This window comes from Nyctereutes procyonoides, unplaced genomic scaffold, assembly GCF_905146905.1.
Source record: "Nyctereutes procyonoides isolate TBG_1078 unplaced genomic scaffold, NYPRO_anot_genome, whole genome shotgun sequence".
NCBI lineage: Eukaryota > Metazoa > Chordata > Mammalia > Carnivora > Canidae > Nyctereutes > Nyctereutes procyonoides.
Window position 1 is genome coordinate 38,146,474 of NW_026575043.1, and position 22,396 is coordinate 38,168,869.

At 44.2% G+C, this 22,396-nt stretch overlaps 1 gene segment (V, D, J or C); it reads right to left on the reverse strand.

The window, feature by feature from the left end:
- Positions 1–7,332: 7,332 nt before the first annotated feature.
- On the reverse strand, positions 7,333–7,797 carry LOC129508280 (immunoglobulin lambda variable 8-61-like). The segment is given in 2 exon segments: positions 7,333–7,652; positions 7,752–7,797. Coding segments are annotated over 2 exon segments (366 nt in total).
- Between the last annotated feature and the right edge of the window lie 14,599 nt (positions 7,798–22,396).

The window sequence follows — 22,396 nt, forward strand, 5'->3', positions numbered from 1 at the left end:
TTGTGACCCTGAGGATGGTGGGTGAGCAAAGGCTCACATCCTCTGATTTCTGGAGGTACAGAGAAATCCAGAAACTGCAGAGTCAAGGATATTGTACAGAGAATAGAGAGAAGAGGCCACTTTGCCCCCTGTTCTACTTGTGACTTCTGATGGATGGTTCTCCATGGAGCTGATTCTAGAAATAAAAGGCAGGTGTCTGAAAGATTGTTTCCTGGAGGTGGATTTGGTTCTGGCGGTGAGGAAGCACATGAGAGGAGATCTTGCAACAATCCGAAGTCCAGGTTTTGTTGGGTGACATAAATCTGTCCTTTTATCTCATCTGTCCTCGATCCAGTGAATGCCATAAGAAGGACTTAGAACAAAATCCTAGTAATGGAGACTTTGTTATTCGACCCAGGAGATCTCTTGGTGATACTGTTTTGTCGCCCAGAATATCCGGAAATTACTTATGCAGTGAGGGAGGGGAGAGGAAGAGGGCAGAAACAATACAAACTCTGGATTCTGAGCCCCACATCCAAGCTTGAGTCAGTAACCCATTTTCTGTGCTCTGATACTCATGTTTTGGGGGAGGGTTCTCATGCAGACTTTCCTCTTTCCTAAGGTTATGTGAGTTCCTCCTTTGAGTTAAGCCAGGGCTCCCGCTGAGCAAAAGAGAATATAGTAGTTGGGGGTAGAGCTTCACCCAGGAGTGACACAGGAGCACCTGCAAAAGGCCAAGAGTCAGACACTCCCAGGGGATGTACAAGGGAGCACCGCTGCTCTCTGGTGGTTGCAAGAGACATGTGGACCTTGGGCTGAGCTGGTGGCCGGGGCTCCTGCCCCCATTCCTCAATGCTCACTGTTCTAATCTATTCAGATTGGCTTATTCTTTTTTATAAATTTATTTTTTATTGGTGTTCAATTTGCCAACATATAGAATAACCCCCAGTGCTCATCCCGTCAAGCGCCCACCCAGTGCCTGCCACCAAGTCACCCCCACCCCCCGCCCACCTCCCCTTCCAGCACCGCTGGTTCGTTTCCCAGAGTTAAGAGTCTCTCATGTTCTGTCTCCCTTTCTGATATTTCCCACTAATTTTTCTCCTTTCCCCTTTATTTCTTTTCACTATTTTTTATATTCCCCAAATGAATGAGACCATATAATGTTTGTCCTTCTCCGATTGACTTATTTTACTCAGTTCCATTCACATCGAAGCAAACGGTGGGTATTTGTCGTTTCTAATGGCTGAGGAATATTCCATTGTATACATAGACCACATCTTCTTTATCCATTCATCTTTCGATGGACACTGAGGCTCCTTCCACAGTTTGGCTACTGTGGACATTGCTGCTATAAATATCAGGGTGCAGGTGTCCCGGCGTTTCATTGCATCTGTATCTTTGGGGTAAATCCCCAGCAGTGCTATTGCTGGGTCGTAGGGCAGATCTATTTTTAACTCTTTGAGGAACCTCCACACAGTTTTCCAGAGTGGCTGCACCAGTTCACATTCCCACCAACAGTGCAGGAGGGTTCCCCTTTTCCACATCCTCTCCAACATTTGTGGTTTCCTGCCAGGAAAATTGGACATCCACATGCAGAAGAATGAAACTAGACCACTCTCTTGCACTATACACAAAGATAAACTCAAAATGGATGAAAGATCTAAATGTGAGACAAGATTCCATCAAAATCCTAGAGGAGAACACAGGCAACTCCCTTTTTGAACTTGGCCACAGTAACTTCTTGCAAGATACATCCATGAAGGCAAGAGAAACAAAAGCAAAAATGAACTATTTGGACTTCATCAAGATAAGAAGCTTTTGCACAGCAAAGGATACAGTCAGTACCACACTGTCTTGATGAACACAGCTTTGAAGTCTAACTCTGGGAAATGAACTAGGGGTGGTGGAGGGGGAGGAGGGTGGGGGGTGGGGGTGAATGGGTGACGGGCACTGAGGGGTACACTTGACGGGATGAGCACTGGGTGTTATTCTGTATGTTGGTAAATTGAACACCAATAAAAATTAATTTATATAAAAAAAAGGATACAGTCAACAAAACTAAAAGACAACCTACAGAATGGGAGAAGATATTTGCAAATGACGTATCAGATAAAGGGCTAGTTTCCAAGATCTATAAAGAACTTCTTAAACTCAACAGCAAAGATACTAATAATCCAATCATGAAATGAGACAAAGATATGAACAAAAATCTCACAGAGGAAGATTGTTATTGGGTGTTATTCTATATGTTGGCAAATTAAACACCTTTAAAAAACAAATTTATAAAAAAAAAAGGTGAAGAGTCAGCAGCCCGGGTGGCTCAGCGGTTAAGCGCTGCCTTCAGCCCAGGGCGTGATCCTGGAGACCCGGGATCCAGTCCCCCATTTCTCTCTCTGCATGGAACTTGCTTGCCTCTCTGCCTGTGTCTCTGCCTCTCTCTCTCCGACTCTCTTGTGAATAAATAAATAAAATGAAAAAAAAAGACGTGAAGAGTAGAAGTTATCACAGAAGAAACAGAAGTTCTCTGTGTGATATTGACTGTATGCGGCTCTACAGCAATGATGATGATCATCTCTCCCCAGGTGGCAGCCGAAGGTGGTCGAAGACATTATTGTCAACACACCTGGTTCTGGAATTTAGGCTCGAATCCCTGGCTGGTCTCTCAATGCTGTTCCGGGTCACAATATAGGATCTCTGCCTGGGAGCTGTGGTAACATTGCCATGGTAACCTGTGTGTTTCTACTGCTCTTGTGCAAGAGAAGGTGACCTTGGATCTGGGGTCATCAAGAGTTTCCCTAGAGGAGTGACACTTGTGCACATGGAAGAGTTCTTACTCTTGATGTCCACAGCGCCTACAGCCCAGGATTATGGAAAATCTCCAATGGGGAATAAGGGAAGAAGGTGATAGAGTCAGTACCTGTGGGCTCAGGACACCCACTCACAGGAGTCCCCATCAACCTGGTGGCAGGTATAGCAGAGGCTCATTCACTCACCCACATCACCCAAATTCACTGATGCAGGCTGAGCATTTTCCTAATAATGACGCAACATCCCGCAAATCTCATAGCCCATAAAAGGTTCATGGCCAGAGGCCAAAATTCTGACTTTGACTGACCCCTTCTCCTCAACTGTACAACCCAAACCTCACTTGCTGAGTGAGGGATCCTGTCCAGCTCTGAGAATGGAATTGCCCAGGACCTGTGTCCTCACACAACATCCCACATCCTAGTGTTCAGGCCTAAGACACAGTGAACCTTGGCCACTCCTGAGCACTGGAGCCTGGTAGGGAAGGGAGGGCTCTGCTTTGAGTTCTGGAGGTTCTGAATCCATGCTGGGGAGGACTGCCCCCCTGCTGATATGGTCCTGGACCTCTGAGGGTAATAAAATCAAATAAAGTCCCATTATCCTCATTTCAGGAGAAAAAACTTAGCAGCATAGACTCTGGCTTTATGACATTTGGAAACCCAGGTAACATGAGTGTTATGACATTGGAGTGTTTTGTTTTATTCTTGTTTTGTTATTTCTGAGGACATATAGAACGTGAAGAGATAATTGAGAATAGGTTCATTATGAACTGGGTGTTATTGTAAGTACACATTATATATATATATATATATATATATATATATATATAACTTATTTTACACGGTATATATTTTCATGGAAGAAGAATCTGAACTGGTGATGGATTTTGTCCCATGTCTCCATCTGCCAGTGTCACTGTGAGAAGCATTATTGTTTCCGATTAGACAGTGAAGGTCAGTCTAGTCCTCAGGCTGCAGCCCAGAGATGAGGGTGCCCTCCAATAACTGAGGCATCCTTGGATCAGGAGACGCAGCTGAGAACCCCAGAGCCCTGGTGCTTATCTGAGTCTGAGTAGTAGTACAGGAGATACCAGGGAGGGCTCTGTGGCTTCTACTGGAACCAGTGTATATAGTAGCTGCCAATGCTGGAGCCACTGCTCCAGGTGCAGGTGAGTCTGACTGTTGTTCCAGGAGATGCAGAGAGGGAGGGTGCTTGGTCAGCACAGGCTGGGACAGGGACCTGCAAACACAGACACTGATGGGTAATGGAGCAGCAACCAGAGAAAGCTTCCCAGTATATGAGCCAGAGGGACTGACGGAGCCTAGGAACTGGGACCTGGTATGTGAGGCCTGTCTCTACCTGTGCGCTGAGAGAAGTACATCAGGAGACAGGAGTACAGGCTGTGGTGACTGTCCTCACATCAGGTGGGCTTCCGGAGAAACCTCCTTTTATCCCCCATTATTTTCTACTAGAGGATGTCCATGCAAATGAAGCCCATCTAGTGATTTCCCAGCCCCTCCCTGAGCCCTGGTGCTGTAGCTCAGCTCACACCACACTGTGGAGTTTGGGAGTTGGCTTCCCCCCTGGGGAGAGCCCTGGAGGAAACACCTGCTGAGACCACACGCAGTCCCTGCTCAGGGGACTCCTCCAGGCCTGAGAGGACACAGCTGCTGAGTCCCCATCAGTGAGCAGAGGGCTCAGCACACATGTCCCAGCTCCCTTGAGTGAAGGGTCCTCACTGAGCAGTTATGTAGGGCACAGGGGCCCACACCTCCCCCTGCTGGTCACAGGCACCCACCCCATCTGGGACCAAAGCCCTGGGAGCCCAAGGGCTTTCACCAGCTCACCAGGCCCCTGTCTATTCACACTCCCATGTCTGATCTCTAGATACCATGATTCGTAATCTCTGCACACGATTACTCTGCTTCCTCATTCTCTGAAGCGATGCTTCTCTATGGAAAGAACAAACATGTACAGAAATAGCCAATTAATGTGTCACCAGAGAAGTTACCACAAGGTGAAAGTTAAGTATATATCCTGCCAAGCAATACTGATTAGAGGACAGTGGGACTGGTTTGAGGGGCTTGTAGGGGATTTTGAGGGATTGTTGGAGTTGGATACAATCCAGGAAGTAAGCCCCATGGCTTATTTCCAAGACACTAGATCAGCAATGATTTCAAAGTTCAAGCAATGCTGTTACAATTTGTTCAGGATCAGATATGACCGAGTGATTTGTGAAAAGCAAAAAGCTTTGCCCAGTGGAACATTTACTGGTGAATATTAGACATAGCTCTTTAGGTTTGGAAGTGAGACATATCTCCTAAGTGCATGGTTTCTGTGCATTTGTGTTTTCCAATTCCTCTCAGGATACTTTGTTGCTTCACACAGTTTATACTGTACCCAATTATTTTCATTTGTAGTTTCTTACCCTTTGCTTTCCTTCATTTGGACGATGAGTGTGATGTTTTATCATTGTTTCCACACGCCTGGGATGGGGGTGCAGAAATCATGTTCTCATTGGGCCCCAAACTAACTTGGTATATGTGCAAATAGTCACCAAATCTCTAGACTCATAGGGACCTGAAGTAAAAGATCTATGACCATGAGCACCCACTTCCCTCAGACAACTTTAGGATGAATGTTTCAGATGAGTCTTGGTGCATTTATTTAGATGCCCATATTTTTATTTATTCTCTTATAGAATGTATTACATCAACTGATTTTCTTTTTTATCTTTAAAAGATTTGTTTATTTATTAAAGAGAAAGAATTGGGAGAGAAAGAGAGAGAGAGAGAGAGAGAGAGAGAGAGATGAGCGTGGGGGCTGCAAGGTGATGCAGGCTCTCTGCTGAGCAGGATGCCTGACAAGTTGATTGATTTTAAATGTAACACAAATTAAATGTCTAAGGTGACCACTCTTGATAATCTGTTAGATTGTATTTGCAAATATTTCATTATATTTCAGTTCCTATCTTCATGAAACTTATGGATTTTTAATTTCTTTTATTTTGAAAATTCGGTCTGGGTATATAATAAATGAAAATAAGCTTTATAATCTATACTCACAATTGTTCATTCCTCCCTGCTTCTCTGTAGTATTCTCATTATTTTCTCCTTGAATTTTTGAAGGAGTTCCCTAGAGAAGCCTTTGAATCTGGAGTTATCTTTGTAGCAAGGATGTCAGATATGAACAAATAATTTGGCGTAAGTGCTGGGAAGCATGAGTTAAAGTGATTCCTCATTCCTTAAACATAATCTACAGTGCACAAATTATGTCCATGTCTCTACTTTACTTGGCTGTAATTTTCCTTTATGTTTAATATCATTGTTTATTTTTCTTTTTATTTTAAATATTTTATTTATGTATTTGACAGAGCGATCTCTGATCTCAGAGAGTGCACACAATCAGGAGGAGAGCCAGGCAGAGGCCAGGAAAAGCAGGCTCACAGCAGAGCAGGGAGTCCAATGAGGAGCTCAATCCCAGGACACCAAGATCATGATCTGAGCTGAAGACAGATGCTTAACCAACTGAACCACCCAGGTACCCCTAATCATTGTTGATGTAAAAAGAACTCAAATATTAATTTTATTACAATAGAGATTATTTTACTAATATTTAATAAATATATGCATTTAAAAATAAATAGAAACCATCCAAGTATAATGTCAAGTGTTGCATAACATTATTTAGAAGGAGCCACCAAACAGGTAAAAATTATGCTATCTTATGTCTCTTGATATTTCCCTGAGAGCCCATGATAGTCAGGAACCATGATGCTCAAATCGTACAGTGTCCAGGCTGAATTACACATTGACATCTACAGGTCACGTATTGTCCGTCACCTCTTCATGTCACAGCATGCACTGCTCCAACACAGGCTGTTGTGACCACAAATGGACTGCAATTCTGAATCTGTTTCTCAGTGTTCTTGGATGGTTAATGGGATGTGGGAATGATTATGTTAGAAGATGTCACTCTCTTTGCATTTAAGGGGATATTTTCAGAACTAATTTCATGTTAATACAATCATAGATGCTTCTTAAACACTATCTTCCATACAAATCTCTGGAATGCTTGTTAAATATTCATCTATGAACACCGACACTGGTTTCAGATTTGGAAGCACAACATGGAGGATTACAGTTTATCAAGCTCCACATGATGTAAATATTAATTTGGTCCTCATCATCAAATTAGCGAACAAAATGAGATCTACCAAGGCTCTATGTTTAATAGACCATATTGAAAGAGTAGATTGGGCCTCCGTATTGGTTTACGTATAATGGAAGGGAAGCCCCACTCCTCAACATTTTAGACAGAGAGGGAGCAAGGAAGCACAGTCTTGGAAGGTCACATTGGAGAGATAGAGACACCTTGGGAGAGATAAATGAGGTTCATTGCCATGAACCACTGACCAGGAGAACGTGACCAGGGAGCTGCACTTCCCATGGTGGTGTTGACTCTTTTCCCATCTCACTTTCTCTCCTCTCTTGAAAGCTGAGCATTTCTGAGCCCATGAGGAGGTTTTGGCTGCACTTCCTCCTAGATTTAAATCACTGTGTAAATGTTACTACCCATATACAATGAACAGTAGTAGTCAGCCTCGTCCTCAGGCTGGGCGGCTGTGATGGTGAGGGCGGCTTTGTTCCCAGAGATGGATCCAGAGAAGCGATCAGGGACCCCAGAGGGGCGGTTGTTTGTGTTGTAGATAACCCTGCAAGGAGCCCGGCCTTGGGTCTGCTGGTACCAGTTGGGGTAGTTACTTGTAGAGATTGACCCAGAGCTGAGGCCACATGTGAGTGTGACTGTCCCTCCTGGAGACACTGAGAGTGACGGTTCCTGGGTTACCACAGTCTGAGAATCTGCTTCTAAAATCAAGAGGAGAGAAAGGTGTTGTTATGGGAGACAAGGGTCACATGAGTCCCTGTTTTATGTGCTCCCCACAGATGCAAAGTCTTTTCCCTGACCTGAGCCATAGACAAGGAACCCAAGAAGAAGCACCATCCAGGCCATGGTGGGGACCCTCACAGACTGCAGGCTCCTCAGTCTCCTCAGCTGGAATGAAGTGTCCCTGGACTTTTTCATGTCTCCTGTCCTATGAGGATAAGAAAGCGCTTCATGCAAATCAGCTTCCTCTCTCTCCCTGCCCTAGAGTTACCAGCATGTCCCCTGGGAGATCTTGAAATGACCAGATTCTGGGACTTCACATGCACAAATGACTGCAGGGTGACCTGAGACACTAGGTGTCAGGAGGACATCTGTCAGCAAATTACCACCATACTGTCTCTAGTGACCTCTGTCCCAAGGTTCTTCTCTGGAAAGCCTGAGAGCTGAATGAGGAGTTGGATGTGTTCTCACCTCCTGGCCCCACATCTAATTCACCTCAAAGCTAACCAAACCATCCCTCCAACATTTTCTTCCCTCCCCAGTGACATTCCCTCTTTTGTCCTTGGAGGGTCTTAGCGGTGCCTCTTCTAGCAGTGAGGACACTGGGAATCTCAGAGCCCCTGTGACAGAGGTAGGGGCAGTGGTCTCCTCTCAGTTAATCATGGACCTGGTCTGCAGTAATCCCCGGGGAGCTGAACAGGGATGTCTCTTTATCAGAAATGAACATGACATTGTGTGAACAATTGATGCTTTTGGAGCATTTTGAATGCCATTTCCCTTTGTGTTCTGCTGATGATTGTATTGTATGATTCTTCTGTCCATCTCTATTTCTATGAAAATCATGTCTGGACAGGTTACTCCATGATGTAGTAGAGGATGAATTATGAGGCCTGTGTGATTCAGAGCTGAGATATCTTTTGGCTCCAGGGCTGTAGATGCAGGCTTATCATCCACAGTGAGGACCCTGCTTGCCTTAGTATGCAGGGGCCAGTGATAGATTTTTCTGGTCTTCCTCACCCAGACCCTGACTCCCAGGAGCAGCCCACTCACACCCCTTGCTGTCCTCAGACACCATGTCCTGCAGTCCGTATCAACCTTCAGGCTTCAGGCTCCATGCAGGGAGCCCAATGTGGGCTATCCCTCCCAGAAAGGCCTCTGACCTTTGCAGGTGGACCTCTGATGTCACCACCCAGGACAGTAGAATGAGCAGATCAGCTCTGTGGGGTTGAGCCATTCATTTTTCCAGGGCATCAATGCTGTCATTTAGACAGCTAACTGGAATATTTATGTCACAGTGTGTTTCAGGATTTTCTGATACTGGAGTTTCCATCTCCCTTGTCCCTGGTTTCATTACTGGGACATAATGAACTTGAAGTAAGCTCAAGATATAAAGTCTCTAGAGAAACACATTGGTTCAACCTTGGTAAGTCTATTTGGGTTACCCTTATAGGCTGAATTACTTGGTTTTTGTTACTGTTGTCAGGGTGTCCTGTTAGGTTCACCAGCCCCCATGTGCATGTCTTGGCTTTTATATGTCTTTGCATAGAGAATATCATGCTTTCAGGGATGACATGTCCTTTGTTCTTGGTTACTTCTGTGGATTTTCATTTATTCTTGGATATGACCCTTACATGAATTATTTTGTAATGACTTGTTGATACGTTTAAGATATTTTTGTTCTACTTTTAAAATTTTTGCTCAGTACAAAGGTTGATATTAAATAACATTGCTCTATACTGGGTGTTATTCTGTATGTTGGTAAATTGAATACCAATAAAAAATAAATTTATTAAAAAATAATAAATAATAAATAAATAAATAACATTGCTTTAAATGATCTAAAAAATTGTTATGTGGAGCCTGGGTGGCTCAGTTGGTTCAGTGTCTGCCTTCATCTCAGATCATGATCCCAGAAATCCAGGATAGAGCCCTGCATTGGGCTCCTTGCTCAGTAGGGAGTCTGCTTCTTCCTCTTCCTCTGATCCTCTCCCTGCTGATGCTCTCTCACCCACTCATTATTTCAAATAAAGAAATAAAATCCTTTACAAAAGTTAATATTTTACCAACGCATCCTCAGTTCCACTGTCACATATTTCCTCAAGGGCTAACTGATAACACTCTCGAGGATGTGCTTTATTTATTTATTTATTTATTTATTTATTTATTTATTTATAAAGATTTTATTTATTTATTCATGAGAGAGAGAGAGAGGGAGGCGCAGAGACACAGGCTGAGGGAGAAGCAGGCTCCATGCAGGGAGCTCGATATGGGACCCTATCCTGGGCTCAGCATCTAGGCCCTGGGATCACCCTGGGCCGAAGGCAGGCACTAAACTGCTGAGCCATCAGGGATCCCATATAGTAATTTATATACACACACTCCCACACATATACACACATACACAACACATATATATATTACATAACATAATCTTGTTTTTTTCTGTAATTACATTTCTCCTTAGAAAACATAAGTACTGATTTTTGACAAGCATTAGGATGTGTCTCATTTTGATTCATAGCTCATCATTAATCCATAGGATAATTTACTATAATTTCTCAACTTTTCTACAGAAAAATATTCTTGTTGGTTTCAATTATTTGTTATTATAAGCCAAACTGTGGAAGGAGCCTCAGTGTCTATCGAAAGATGAATGGATAAAGAAGATGTGGTTTATGTATACAATGAAATATTCCTCAGCCATTAGAAACGACAAATACCCACCATTTGCTTCAACGTGGATGGAACCGGAGGGTATTATGCTGAGTGAAGTAAGTCAATTGGAGAAGGACAAACATTGTATGGTCTCATTCATTTGGGGAATATAAAAAATAGTGAAAGGGAATACACGGGAAAGGGGAGAAAAAGAGTGGGAAATATCAGAGAGGGAGACAGAACATGAGAGACTCCTAACTGTGGGAAACGAACAAGGGGTGGTGGAAAGGGAGGTGGGCAGGGGGTTGGGGTGACTGGGTGATGGGCACTGAGGGAGGGACTTGGAGGGATGAGCACTGGGTGTTATTCTATATGTTGGCAAATTGAACTCCAATAAAAAATATTTGTTATTATAACATGTTTTAAGTAGATGTACCTGTATATTTATCTTGGAGTGTATTAGCTAGATAATTTTCATTAGAACTGATTTCAAAAATTTGTAACACTCATGCAGATCATATATGTATTTAATATTTGATAAGTATTTAAAATTTATGTTCCAAAATTGATTTACCAATTTATACTCTTATCATTAAAGTATAAGATTTCCTATTATAGCAGAGAATTTCAGTGGATTAAGTCAAATTTAATATCTTCCAATTTTATAATTGAGAAATAATTCAATTGTTCAGTTTTAATACACTTATTAGTGACATTTCCTGTATCTATATATTGGTTTTTAGATATGTTATTTTTCTAGGGCTGCCATAATAAGGCACCACAAAATTGGTGGTTCAAAGCAATAAAAATGCATTTCTACTGCTCATACACACCTCCACAGTCTGTAGGGAGGGCCATGATCTGTCTGGAACCTGCAAACGGTCCTTCTTGCCTCTCCATAACTGTAAGAAATTTGAAGACAATTTTTGGGGCTCCCTGTCTGCAGCTGCAGAACCACAATCTCTGTCTCCACTCTCCTTGTCTCCAACTGACTGTCATTATATAAGCAAAGGAACTAATTGAATTAGGAGGTCACCCCACCCCCTTCATCACCGCATCTGTACTAATTACATCTGCAACATCCCTTTTCCATACAAGGTCACATTCTTAAGTTCTGAGATCTACAATTTCCACATATATTCGTTGGTAGGATACAATTAAAATCAGGATATTAGGAAAGAAGAATCCTTTCCATAAAGGATTATAATTGTCAGTATTTTATTTGTTTATTTATTTATTTAAAATTTTTATGTTCTGTCTCCCATTCTGATATTTCCCACACATTTCTTCTCCCTTCCCTTATATTCCCTTTCACTATTATTTATATTCCCCAAATGAGTGAGACCATATAATGTTTGTCCTTCTCCGATTGACTTACTTCACTCAGCATAATACCCTCCAGTTCCATCCATGTTGAAGCAAATGGTGGGTATTTGTCTTTTCTAATGGCTGAGTAATATTCCTAACTCTGGGAGATGAACTAGGGGTGGTGGAAGGGGAGGAGGGTGGGGAGTGGGGGTGAATGGGTGACGGGCACTGAGGGGGGCACTTGACGGGATGAGCACTGGGTGTTATTCTGTATGTTGGTAAACTGAACACCAATAAAAAATAAATTTATTAAAAAATAAAATAAAAAATTTTATTTATTCATTCATGAAAGACACACATAGAGTGGCAGGGACACAGGCAGAGGGAGAAGCAGGCTCCATGCAGGGAGCTGACGTGGGACTTGATCCTAGGACTCCATGATCACGCCCCAGGCTGAAGGCAGCACTAAACCGCTGAGCCCCCCGGGCTGTCCCGTCATTTTTTTAAAAAAGATTATTCTTAATATTTTAAAATATGCAACACAGTTCCATTGCTCTGAAATGAAACCTAATAAAATAAACATTAGGAAAATACAAAGTGTGAATTTCTTCCATTTTTCGTTTTTTAGCTGTAAAAGAAGACTTTTAATGTTCCTTTTTTTTTTGACGAAATGTATTTAGCCTCCATCTATAGTTCTGATCCAACAGACATTTTGTAATATGAAATACCTGAACTTGGCTTTTTGTGAACTAATGCCTCCTGAGTCACTCATACACGTACTTGAAATTAGGACTCACACAAGGAAAGAAATCCATCCAAACCCTTCCCATCCCCATCTCTCCTTGGCGGGTCAGCATTTATAGTGCTCTGGGCTCAGGTCTTTGGCCATGAGACATCAGTAATCACATGATATTTGTATCCACACTGGATGAAACAAAGTGTATGTGTCCCTTCCTCATCTTGGCCTCTCACTGGACCCAGCACCACTATAGTGTAGCCCACCGGGGTACTCATCCTCGTCCTCAGGCTGGGCACTAGCAGATGGTCAAGTCAGATTTATTCCCAAGAAGAGAGCCTAGAAGTCAGTATTTATTGTTTCTTTTATAAATAAATGCTCTAGACTTGGCCAATATTTTCCTGGATCCAGTATGGATAGCGTCCTGTGCTGGAAGCATAGATGAGAGTGACTGTCCCTCCTGGGGACACGACCATGAAGGCTCCTGAGTCACCACAATCTGAGAATTGGTCCCTGAAAGGAAAATAGACCCTTGTTAGGAATGAAGAAGAGAGGTAGAGGGATCCCTCCTAAGGATGCCTCTGAGATCTCCATGAACAGGGGAAGTGTGTGAGGAGGGGAAGAAGAAGGAAAGGACTCAAGATCATGGTGTGGAATTTCCAGATTTCCTGGACTTAAAACTGGCCCTGGTCTCTGGGATGTCTCTTTTTTATTTGTTTCTTTTTTTTAATATATTCCAAATATCTAACACAAGTGTAATAGGAGTACAATTTAGTAATTCGAGAATTAAATAAATGAGCCAGTGCTCATCACAAGTGCACTCCTTAATCCCCACCACCTTTGTAACCCATCCCTCCACCCACCTTCCATTTGGTAAACATTAGTTAGTTCTCTAGAGTTAATGATTTATTTCTTGTTTTCTTCTCTTTTTCCCCTATGATGCTTTGTTTCATTTCTTAAAGTCTACATGAGTAAAATTACATATTTGTCTTTCTCTGATTGAATTATTTCACTTAGCATTATACTCTTTAGCTCCATCCACATCTTTGTAAATAATATTTCATTCTTTTTTATGGTTGAGTAATATTCCATCATATATGTGTATATGCACATATATAACTTCTTTAGCCATTTATAAGTTGGGCTCACACTATAATCTGGGTATTGTTGGAAATGCTACCATGAACCTCAGGATGCATGTATCCCTTTAAATAGTATTTTTGTATTCTTTGTGTAAATAACTAGGAGGTATTGCTAAATCATAGAGTATTTCTATTTTTAACATATTGAGTGTCCTCCAAACTGTTTTCCAAAGGAGCTACACAAGTTTGCACAGCCATCATCAGTGCAAGAGGGTTCCCCTTTCTCTGCATCTTTGCCCACACCTGCCGTTTCCTGTGTTGTGTCTCTTAGCTGTTATGACTGGTGTGACGTCATATCTCAGTTTTGCTTTGATTTGTATTTGGCATGATTCCTTTATCTCCTCCTCAGTTCCAGGGATGAAGGGCATGCTGGGTGGTATATTATGCATAAAGGATCCCACAATGCCATCTACTTCTGGATCCTCAGCCCATCTAGGAGCTTCCATCCAGGGAGGAGTTCTGGGGTGGGTGAGAGTTATGATTTTGTCACCTGGGAGGAGACAGCTGCTGTCTTCTCTCCCTCTGGCAGTGAGCCCCAGCACAGGGACCTGGCAGGTGGAACCATTTCAGTTAGTTTCAGGCCTTGCCAGCTCTGAGCAGGTGCACAGCGACCCCTGGTGACAGCCTCAGCAGATCAGTCAAGATGTGGGAACTGCAGAAGGAATGGAGCCCATTTTTGGTTTCAATAATCAATGTCCCAAAGAGATGGAAAAATATTCCATGCTCATGGATTGGCAGAATTAATATTGTGAAAATGTCAATGTTTCCCAGGGCAATTTACACGTTTAATTCAATCCCTATCAAAATACCATGGACTTTCTTCAGAGAGTTAGAACAAATTATTTTAAGATTTGTGTGGAGTCAGAATAGTCCTCGAATAGCCAGGGGAATTTTAAAAAAGAAAACCATAGCTGGGGGCATCACAATGCCAGATTTCAGGTTGTACTACAAAGCTGTGGTCATCAAGACAGTGTGGGACTGGCACAAAAACAGACACATAGATCAGAACAGAATAGAGAACCCAGAAGTGGACCCTGAACTTTATGGCCAACTAATATTCGATAAAGGAGGAAAGACTATCCACTGGAAGAAAGACAGTCTCTTCAATAAATGGTGCTGGGAACATTGGACATCCACATGCAGAAAAATCAAACTAGACCACTCTCTTGCACCATACACAAAGATAAACTCAAAATGGATGAAAGATCTAAATGTGAGACAAGATTCCATCAAAATCCTAGAGGAGAACACAGGCAACACCCTTTTTGAACTTGACCACAGTAACTTCTTGCAAGATTCATCCATGAAGGCAAAAGAAACAAAAGCAAAAATGAACTATTTGGACTTCATCAAGATAAGAAGCTTTTGCACAGCAAAGCATACAGTCAACAAAACTAAAAGACAACCTACAGAATGGGAGAAGATATTTGCAAATGACATATCAGATACAGGGCTAATTTCCAAAATCTATAAAGAACTTCTTAAACTCAACAGCAAAGAAACAAACAATCCAATCATGAAATGGGCAAAGGACATGAAGAGAAATCTCACAGAGGAAGACACAGACATGGCCAACATGCACATGAGAAAATGCTCTGCATCACTTGCCATCAGGGAAATACAAATCAGAACCACAATGAGATACCACCTCACACCAGTGAGAATGGGGAACATTAACAAGGCTTCAACGTGGATGGAACTGGAGGGTTTTATGCTGAGTGAAGTAAGTCAATCGAAGGACAAACAGTGTATGTTCTCATTCATTTTGGGAATATGAATAATAGTGAGAGGGAATATAAGGGAAGGGAGAAGAAATGTGTGGGAAATATCAGAAAGGGAGACAGAACCTAAAGAACCCTAACTCTGGGAAACGAACTAGGGGTGGTGGGAGGGGAGGAGGGCGGGGGGTGGGGGTGAATGGGGGACGGGCACTGAGGGGACACTTGACGGGATGAGCACTGGCTGTTATTCTGTATGTTGGTAAATTGAACACCAATAAAAATTAATTTATTAAAAAAAGAGTAGAAGGATTGATAAAAAAAATTATATGATATGGAAACCTTCCAATTTCTTTCTCTACTCCTAAATCTCTACTCCTAAATCTTTCTCTACTCATAAATCTCCAGGAGCCCATGGACCTGGTATCCACCTCCATTCAGCTTTGTATTTATTTGTTAAATGCAGCAGGGATTGACAGTAAAAAGACCACAGAACCTTCTGATATTTTTTTCTGTTATATCAAGGCTTTCTATGACTAAAACACTGAGAAGCCTTTCACCATCATTCCAACCAAAGTGTTGGAGGAAAACCAAAGGGAGAGAAAGATTCCACATGAGATTAAACCTTGCTGGCCTCACCTGAGCTGATTACCTCTGCAACATCCCCATTTCCTGATTCTGACACATCCTGAAAAATGAGATGTTTGAGAACTTTTTATCACATGAATGAGTAGAGACTGGAATCAATCCATAACAATTTATATCCTCAGTTTATTCACATTTTCTAGTTTTTACCTAATGTCCCTTTTCTATTCTGAGACTCCAATCAGGATTATTCGTTACATTCCTCATATCTCCTTAAGCTTCTCTTACTGTGACATTTTCTCAGGCTCTCCTTGTTTGCTGGTGTCTATGTCCACATTTACTGAGTGAGGACTATGCCTGACATCGTTGAGGGCCAAGAGTTTACACCTGTTACTCAAAATTCTCTGCACAGGAAAGCATCTCTTAGGTTTATGCATTTGTACCAGCAGTTAACAGTATGGTCCGTGGACATCTCCTATAGGCTTGGAGTTAAAACTCAATACCATTATATTTATTTGGTCCTCAAATCTTTCCAATTTTTCTCAGTGGGAGCATTTTCAGTTGGCTCATGAACTCCTTGACACACCCTGTCATGACGTGTGTGTGTGCACCTGTGTATGCATGGTGGGAGTGCATTGATTTGCTTGTGTTTGTTCTGAAGGATTCTTCACTTTCTGACACTACAAGCTGATCCCTGTTCATCCTGCTTCTCCTCCTGAGAGAATGGGATTAGAGAGCATTATCTGGGGAAATGCACCATAGTGACATTATGGGGCTTCACTGCATCTAATCCCTCACAGCGGAAACATGAAGGAATTCTATGTGGGAGTAAGTAACCCGAACATGCACATAGTGGTGACCTTTTCCACGTGCAATTATCAGTCTCCACCAAACTACACATGATTTCAAACTACCATCTCCAGCTAAAATCCATGACCGCAGTCTTCACTCGGGCCTCCTTCCTTGATGAATCTCCATTCCTGAAGTGAGGAAGCAGCTTGCAGCAGCATCCATCCATTTACTCAATTGTGCAATTTCAAGACACAGAGCAGCCCCAACAAAACCATGCACCTGTTCCCCCCAAGACACACCCTTGTCTACTAGACACAGAGCTCCGTGCAGTCTCTCATGACTTTACACTTACAGGCTCCACTCACATTCAATGTCTCGGTGGAGCAGCTTTCCCCCAAGCCCTGCACTGAGGTGGGCTCATAAGTTTGTCCTGCGGGTCCATGGGTTTGGTTACAGACTACATTCCTTCATGGGTCTCAAACCTTATAATTGACTTTTACATGCAGACTTTAGGGCTCTGTCAAGTGGCTCTACACAGTTCAGTGAATTCTGACAGCACGATAGTGTCATTTAAGTACCATTACAGAGCATATTGAAGAGTGGCTTTGCTCAAGAACAATTTTCTCTGTTCATGTGTACTTTTTCTTCTTTTAGCCTCTAAGAAACAGGAGATATTATTACACTCCCAAGATAATTGCTCTTCAAAAATGTAATACAATAATCATAATACCATGAAAAATATCCGCTTTTACAAATGTGCTACATATTGAATGACATGTTAGTCAGGACCAGCTGTGTGTTCATTAAATATAAACCTGTAATAAACCTCCAGGGGAAGATATCTGGTTACTATCAGTTTTATTTATTTTTATCTTCTTAAAGATTATATTTATTCATGAGACGATGAGAGAGAGAGAGAGAGAGAGAGAGAGAGAGAGAGAGAGAGCAGAGACACAGGCAGAGGGAGAAACAGGCTCCATGCAGGAAGACTGATGCAGGACTCAATTCAGGTATCCCAGATCATGCCCTGGGATGAGGGCAGCGCAAACCGCTGAGCCACACGGGCTGCCCCCAGACCCTGAGGGCAGATGGATCAGCACAGGCTGGGACAGGGAACCTGCAAACAGAGACCCTCATGGGGGATAGGTCATTGAAGCTGGGAGTATCTCAGTTCTGGGGGATGATCAAGCCTGGGAGCTCATCCAGAAGACTGGTGCTGTTCCTGAGCAGAAAGAGCAGAGCATAGTGACACAACACCTGGACTCCACAGTTGGTGTGAGGTGACTCAGGCTTGTCTTATCCTCCCTACTGTCTCCTGGAAATGAAGGGGCTGCTTATGCAAACTTGCACCTCCTTCCAGACTCTCTCAGACTCCATCTGACGGTGTTCAGGAGAAGAGAGGACAGAGGAGGCTGAGGGCAGGAACTGCTCTGAGCAGACCCAAGAAAGGTGGGGGGAGGATCGGTGGGAACCCCCACAGGACTCTGCCCAGGACCCTCTGCCAGGCCCTGAGGGCACCAGGCTGCTGGGTCTCACCAGGGGCACCTACCTCCCTGAGGCCAGGGGGGCTCCCCCAGCTGGAAGGGTCCCCCTGCAGGGCCCCGGGGGGTGCACAGTGCCCCCTGCTGGCTATATGTCCCTCTCAAGGTCCTCAGTGTCCTGAGGTTAATATCCAGGGCTGTGTCACCAGCACTCAGCAGGGACCTGAAGGACTGTGTGAAGCACCCTGCCGGGTCTGATGTAAAGAACATGGATACAGTATCTGTGATTTTGAAGCTTCCCACATGGAGGGAAGAGTCATCCAGAAAGAAGCACTCTGTGGGTATAAGAATTTTTTTTAATAATAAATTTATTTTTTATTGGTGTTCAATTTGCCAACATATAGCATAACACCCAGTGCTCATCCCATCAAGTGTCTCCCTCAGTGCCTGTCACCCATTCATCACCACCCTCCACTCTCCTCCCCTTCTACCACCCTTAGTTCATTTCCCAGAGTTAAGAGTCTTCATGATCTGTCTCCTTTTCTGATATTTCCTACCCATTTCTTCTCCCGTCCCTTCTATTCCCTTTCACTATTATTTATATTCCCCAAATGAATGAGACCATATAATGTTTGTCCTTCCCCGATTGACTTACTTCACTCAGCATAATACCCTCCAGTTCTATCCACATCGAAGAAAATGGTGGGTATTTGTCGTTTCTAATGGCTGAGGAATATTCCATTGTATACATAGACCACATCTTCTTTATCCATTCATCTTTCGATGGACACCGAGGCTCCTTCCACAGTTTGGCTATTGTGGACATTGCTGCTATAAACATCGCGGTGCAGGTGTCCTGGCATTTCATTGCATCTGCATCTTTGGGGTAGTATAAGAATTTATATAAGCCATATGAGAGGGTGAAATCATTCCACCCTCTGAGACATTTAGGAACTCCTCAGGAGAAGGAACTCATGTCTGTCTTGAGAGAGGAGTGACCGTATTCTGCTCACAGAAGAGAAAACGAGACAAGGGCATGAAGGTGCTTAAACCATGAAGGGACATGGTGATTTCACAGGGTGAGAAAATCATCTGGTGACAATGTCACCCAGAGATGGGCGGGCACACAGAACAGGGAAGGACTGCAGAAACCAGGTGATTGAGGCAGAGCAATTGAGGCAGAGCAATTGAGGCAGGAACACAGCAGGCAGAGAAATAGGCAGCTGTACTCACAAGAGGAAGGGAAGGAGAGAAGGGGGAAGATGATGGTGAGTACAGAGGTCTCTGAAATGGCAGGCCCATCAGAGGGTGTTGGTGTCACTGCAGGGGAGCCTCAGGTAAGGAGAGGCTTCTCTGTGCATGAAGGAGTAGAAAATCTGGGAAGGAGTACAAACATGGAATTCCTATCACAGAAATGGAAGACCCTGACCTTGAGCAGCAGGTGCAATGCCCACAGCATGAGGCTGGTGTGCAGGCGAGGTGAGCAGACCCTGGTGTGGGTGTGGCCATGTAGGGGGGACAGGAGTCTAGGAAAGAACCCTGGGGTCCCTCCCTGGGTACAGGATGGGGGACAGGAGTCCTGGAGGCAGCATCCCTCAGTCCAGGCTGGCTCCGGGGGGTCATCCATGCAGCATGCCTGCAGTTTGTGGCCCTGTGAGTCCTCCCCACTGTTCTAGACATCCAGGGGTGAGCCGGGTGTCAGATGAGGTGACACCTGACCCTATTGGTCTCCCCATGGGAATGTTCAGGGAAAGCTGAGGACAGTGAGCATGTGTTGGGAGGGATGTTTGCAGACCTTCACACCCCAGCGGGGAAGAGGAGTCATGGAGTAGCATGTGCTGAATGTCCAAGGTCAGGCTGCAGTGTCCAGGACAGTGGGCGTCATGAAGAAGGGGTTGAGTCGAACCCCAACCTCTTTCCCCCCTGCACATCCCCAGGACTCCAGCCACAGGGAGGCAGAGCTAGGGGCTCTCTATCATCCCTTTAACCTCTGGAGGGAGGAGGACGTCATCCTGGTCACTGCTCCTCACCTCATCTTCTCCCTGGTGTCCCCTTGGGCAGGGGCCTGGGAGGACCTTCCTGAAGTATGGGGGTCTGGGCCTGATCGCAGGTGGGCCTTGGTCCCAGACTTAGGCAGCAGCTGCCTTCCCAGCTGCCAGCACCCCATGGGCCCAGGGACAGGCTCCCAGTCCCCTGCTGCCCCAGCCCTGGTCTCCCCTATCTGAGATGAGGGGATGGGAGTCCAGAACATAGCCCCCCTGCCTCCAATGCTATGAATCCCCTTTCCATTGGTCTCAGGACAGGCCACACCCAGGTCACACCCATCCTTCTTGAGGCTGCACCTCATGGCCCTAAATGGCTCAGGATCCCCTGCTGTGACTCCTCCCTGCGACTGTTTCCAATTGTCCCCATTGCTTCACTGCTTCTCCAAGGTTAGCAGGGTCAGCACCTTCCCCAGGGCATGAAGCACATGGAAAAAGACACCAGGGATGCTGTCCCCATGAACTCCAAGGTGAGTCCTTGAAGCCTGGTCTCTCTCTGTCTCTGTGTCTGTCTCTGACCCCAGTTCCTTCCTCTGTCAGCTGAGCCTCTGTCCACACTCTTGATGGGGAGGCCACAGGCTAGACCTGACTCTACGATGATTTCTGTTTCAGGCTACAATTTTCAGGTTTATAAGTAATCAACCTTTAGTTATCAAAGTTTCCTCTGTTGTAGCTGAAGGACCTCCTGCAGTTGCCATCAGAACCACAAGGGCAGGTCCGACCTTGACATTGGTTATGGAGAGGTTGAGACCCTCTCAACACAGGACCTTCTGTTCCAGAAGGGACAACGCTGGCTCCCACCCTCTGTGACATTAGAGGTTGTGGTTCAATTCCAGGCACGGCCCTGAAATATCACAATGACTGACCCTCCGCCCAGGGGACACACTCTGTCATCTGGACTAAGGGGCTCATGTGCAGTTTCTTTGCTCCATTTACAAACTGCCTGTTCAATCTCCCACAGGTCCCTACCTTCCTGTCTTCTCCCTTTGGGGATATGGGGTCACACCTCCTTGGAGCCGTGGATGGGATGATGTCCCCCTGTGAGCTCCGTCATGGATCCCAGACTCCTAGATGACATTCTCAGCCTACATGTAAGAGCTGTCACTCTGGGGTAGTTTACTGAGCTGTGACAATACAGCAGTGTGGTGTGGCCGCCGTCACAGGGCCGTGTAGGAGAGTGACATCACCATGAATACAGTCACCTCACACACTCACCCTCCTCCTTCCTCCACCTGCTGTGAATCCCTGGCCTCCTTACCACGTCTAGATTCCCGCCTCTTCCAAAATACGATGAAATTCCAATGACGTGAAATGTAGTCTTGATGTGTTCTTCTTTCCTAAGAAATGTGTAATTAATACTCATGTATATTTTTGGACTTGAGAGCATATTTCCTTAAATTTTGACTAATATTACACTATGTGAATATACATCATGTTGGAGGACATCTTCTTTACCTAAAGTGTCGGTCATTTTATAAAAAGCTGGTATAAAACCCGATGTGCAGGTTTTTGATTACCTTCAGGATGGTGATTATGAGGTAAGTTTCCAGAAACATTCACATGGGTGTTTTTCTCTAGAAAGCTATTTTTTTTACTTTTCATAATCTTTTTTTTAAATTTTTTTAAATTTATTTATGATAGTCACAGAGGGAGAGAGAGAGAGAGAGGCAGAGACACAGGCAGAGGGAGAAGCAGGCTCCATGCACCGGGAGCCCGACGTGGGATTCGATCCCGGGTCTCCAGGATCACGCCCTGGGCCAAAGGCAGGCGCCAAACCGCTGCACCACCCAGGGATCCCGACCTTTCATAATCTTGAGTGTTGCATTGATTTATTGTTCCACGCCAACATCAAATAATAAACATAACTAGTCCTCTGCTTGATGCTGAGCTAATAATGAGCTCAGCTGCAGAGAGCTGACATGTGCATCAGCAGAGCAGGGACGAGGCTGAAGGACCATAATAGCTTCATGATCTATGAGTATTTCATTTACTGAAATATTAGAAGATGATAAAATGTTCACTAGCCTAGAAGAAACTGTCCCAAATCATGAGGACAAAACTTTCTCTTTCATCTGAGACTTGTTTTTTACAAATGGGGCTCCTCTGAGGACACAGAGAACAAAGGAGCCAACATTCCCAGGTGGGTCCCAGGATGTATCTGGGTCCAGGGCATCCAGCATAAAATAAGCAGAAACCCAGGGGGAGCCTAAGCAGGCAGCTGCTGAGGCGCTCACTCACTTTGCAGATGGGTAAGTGGGTTTTTGTC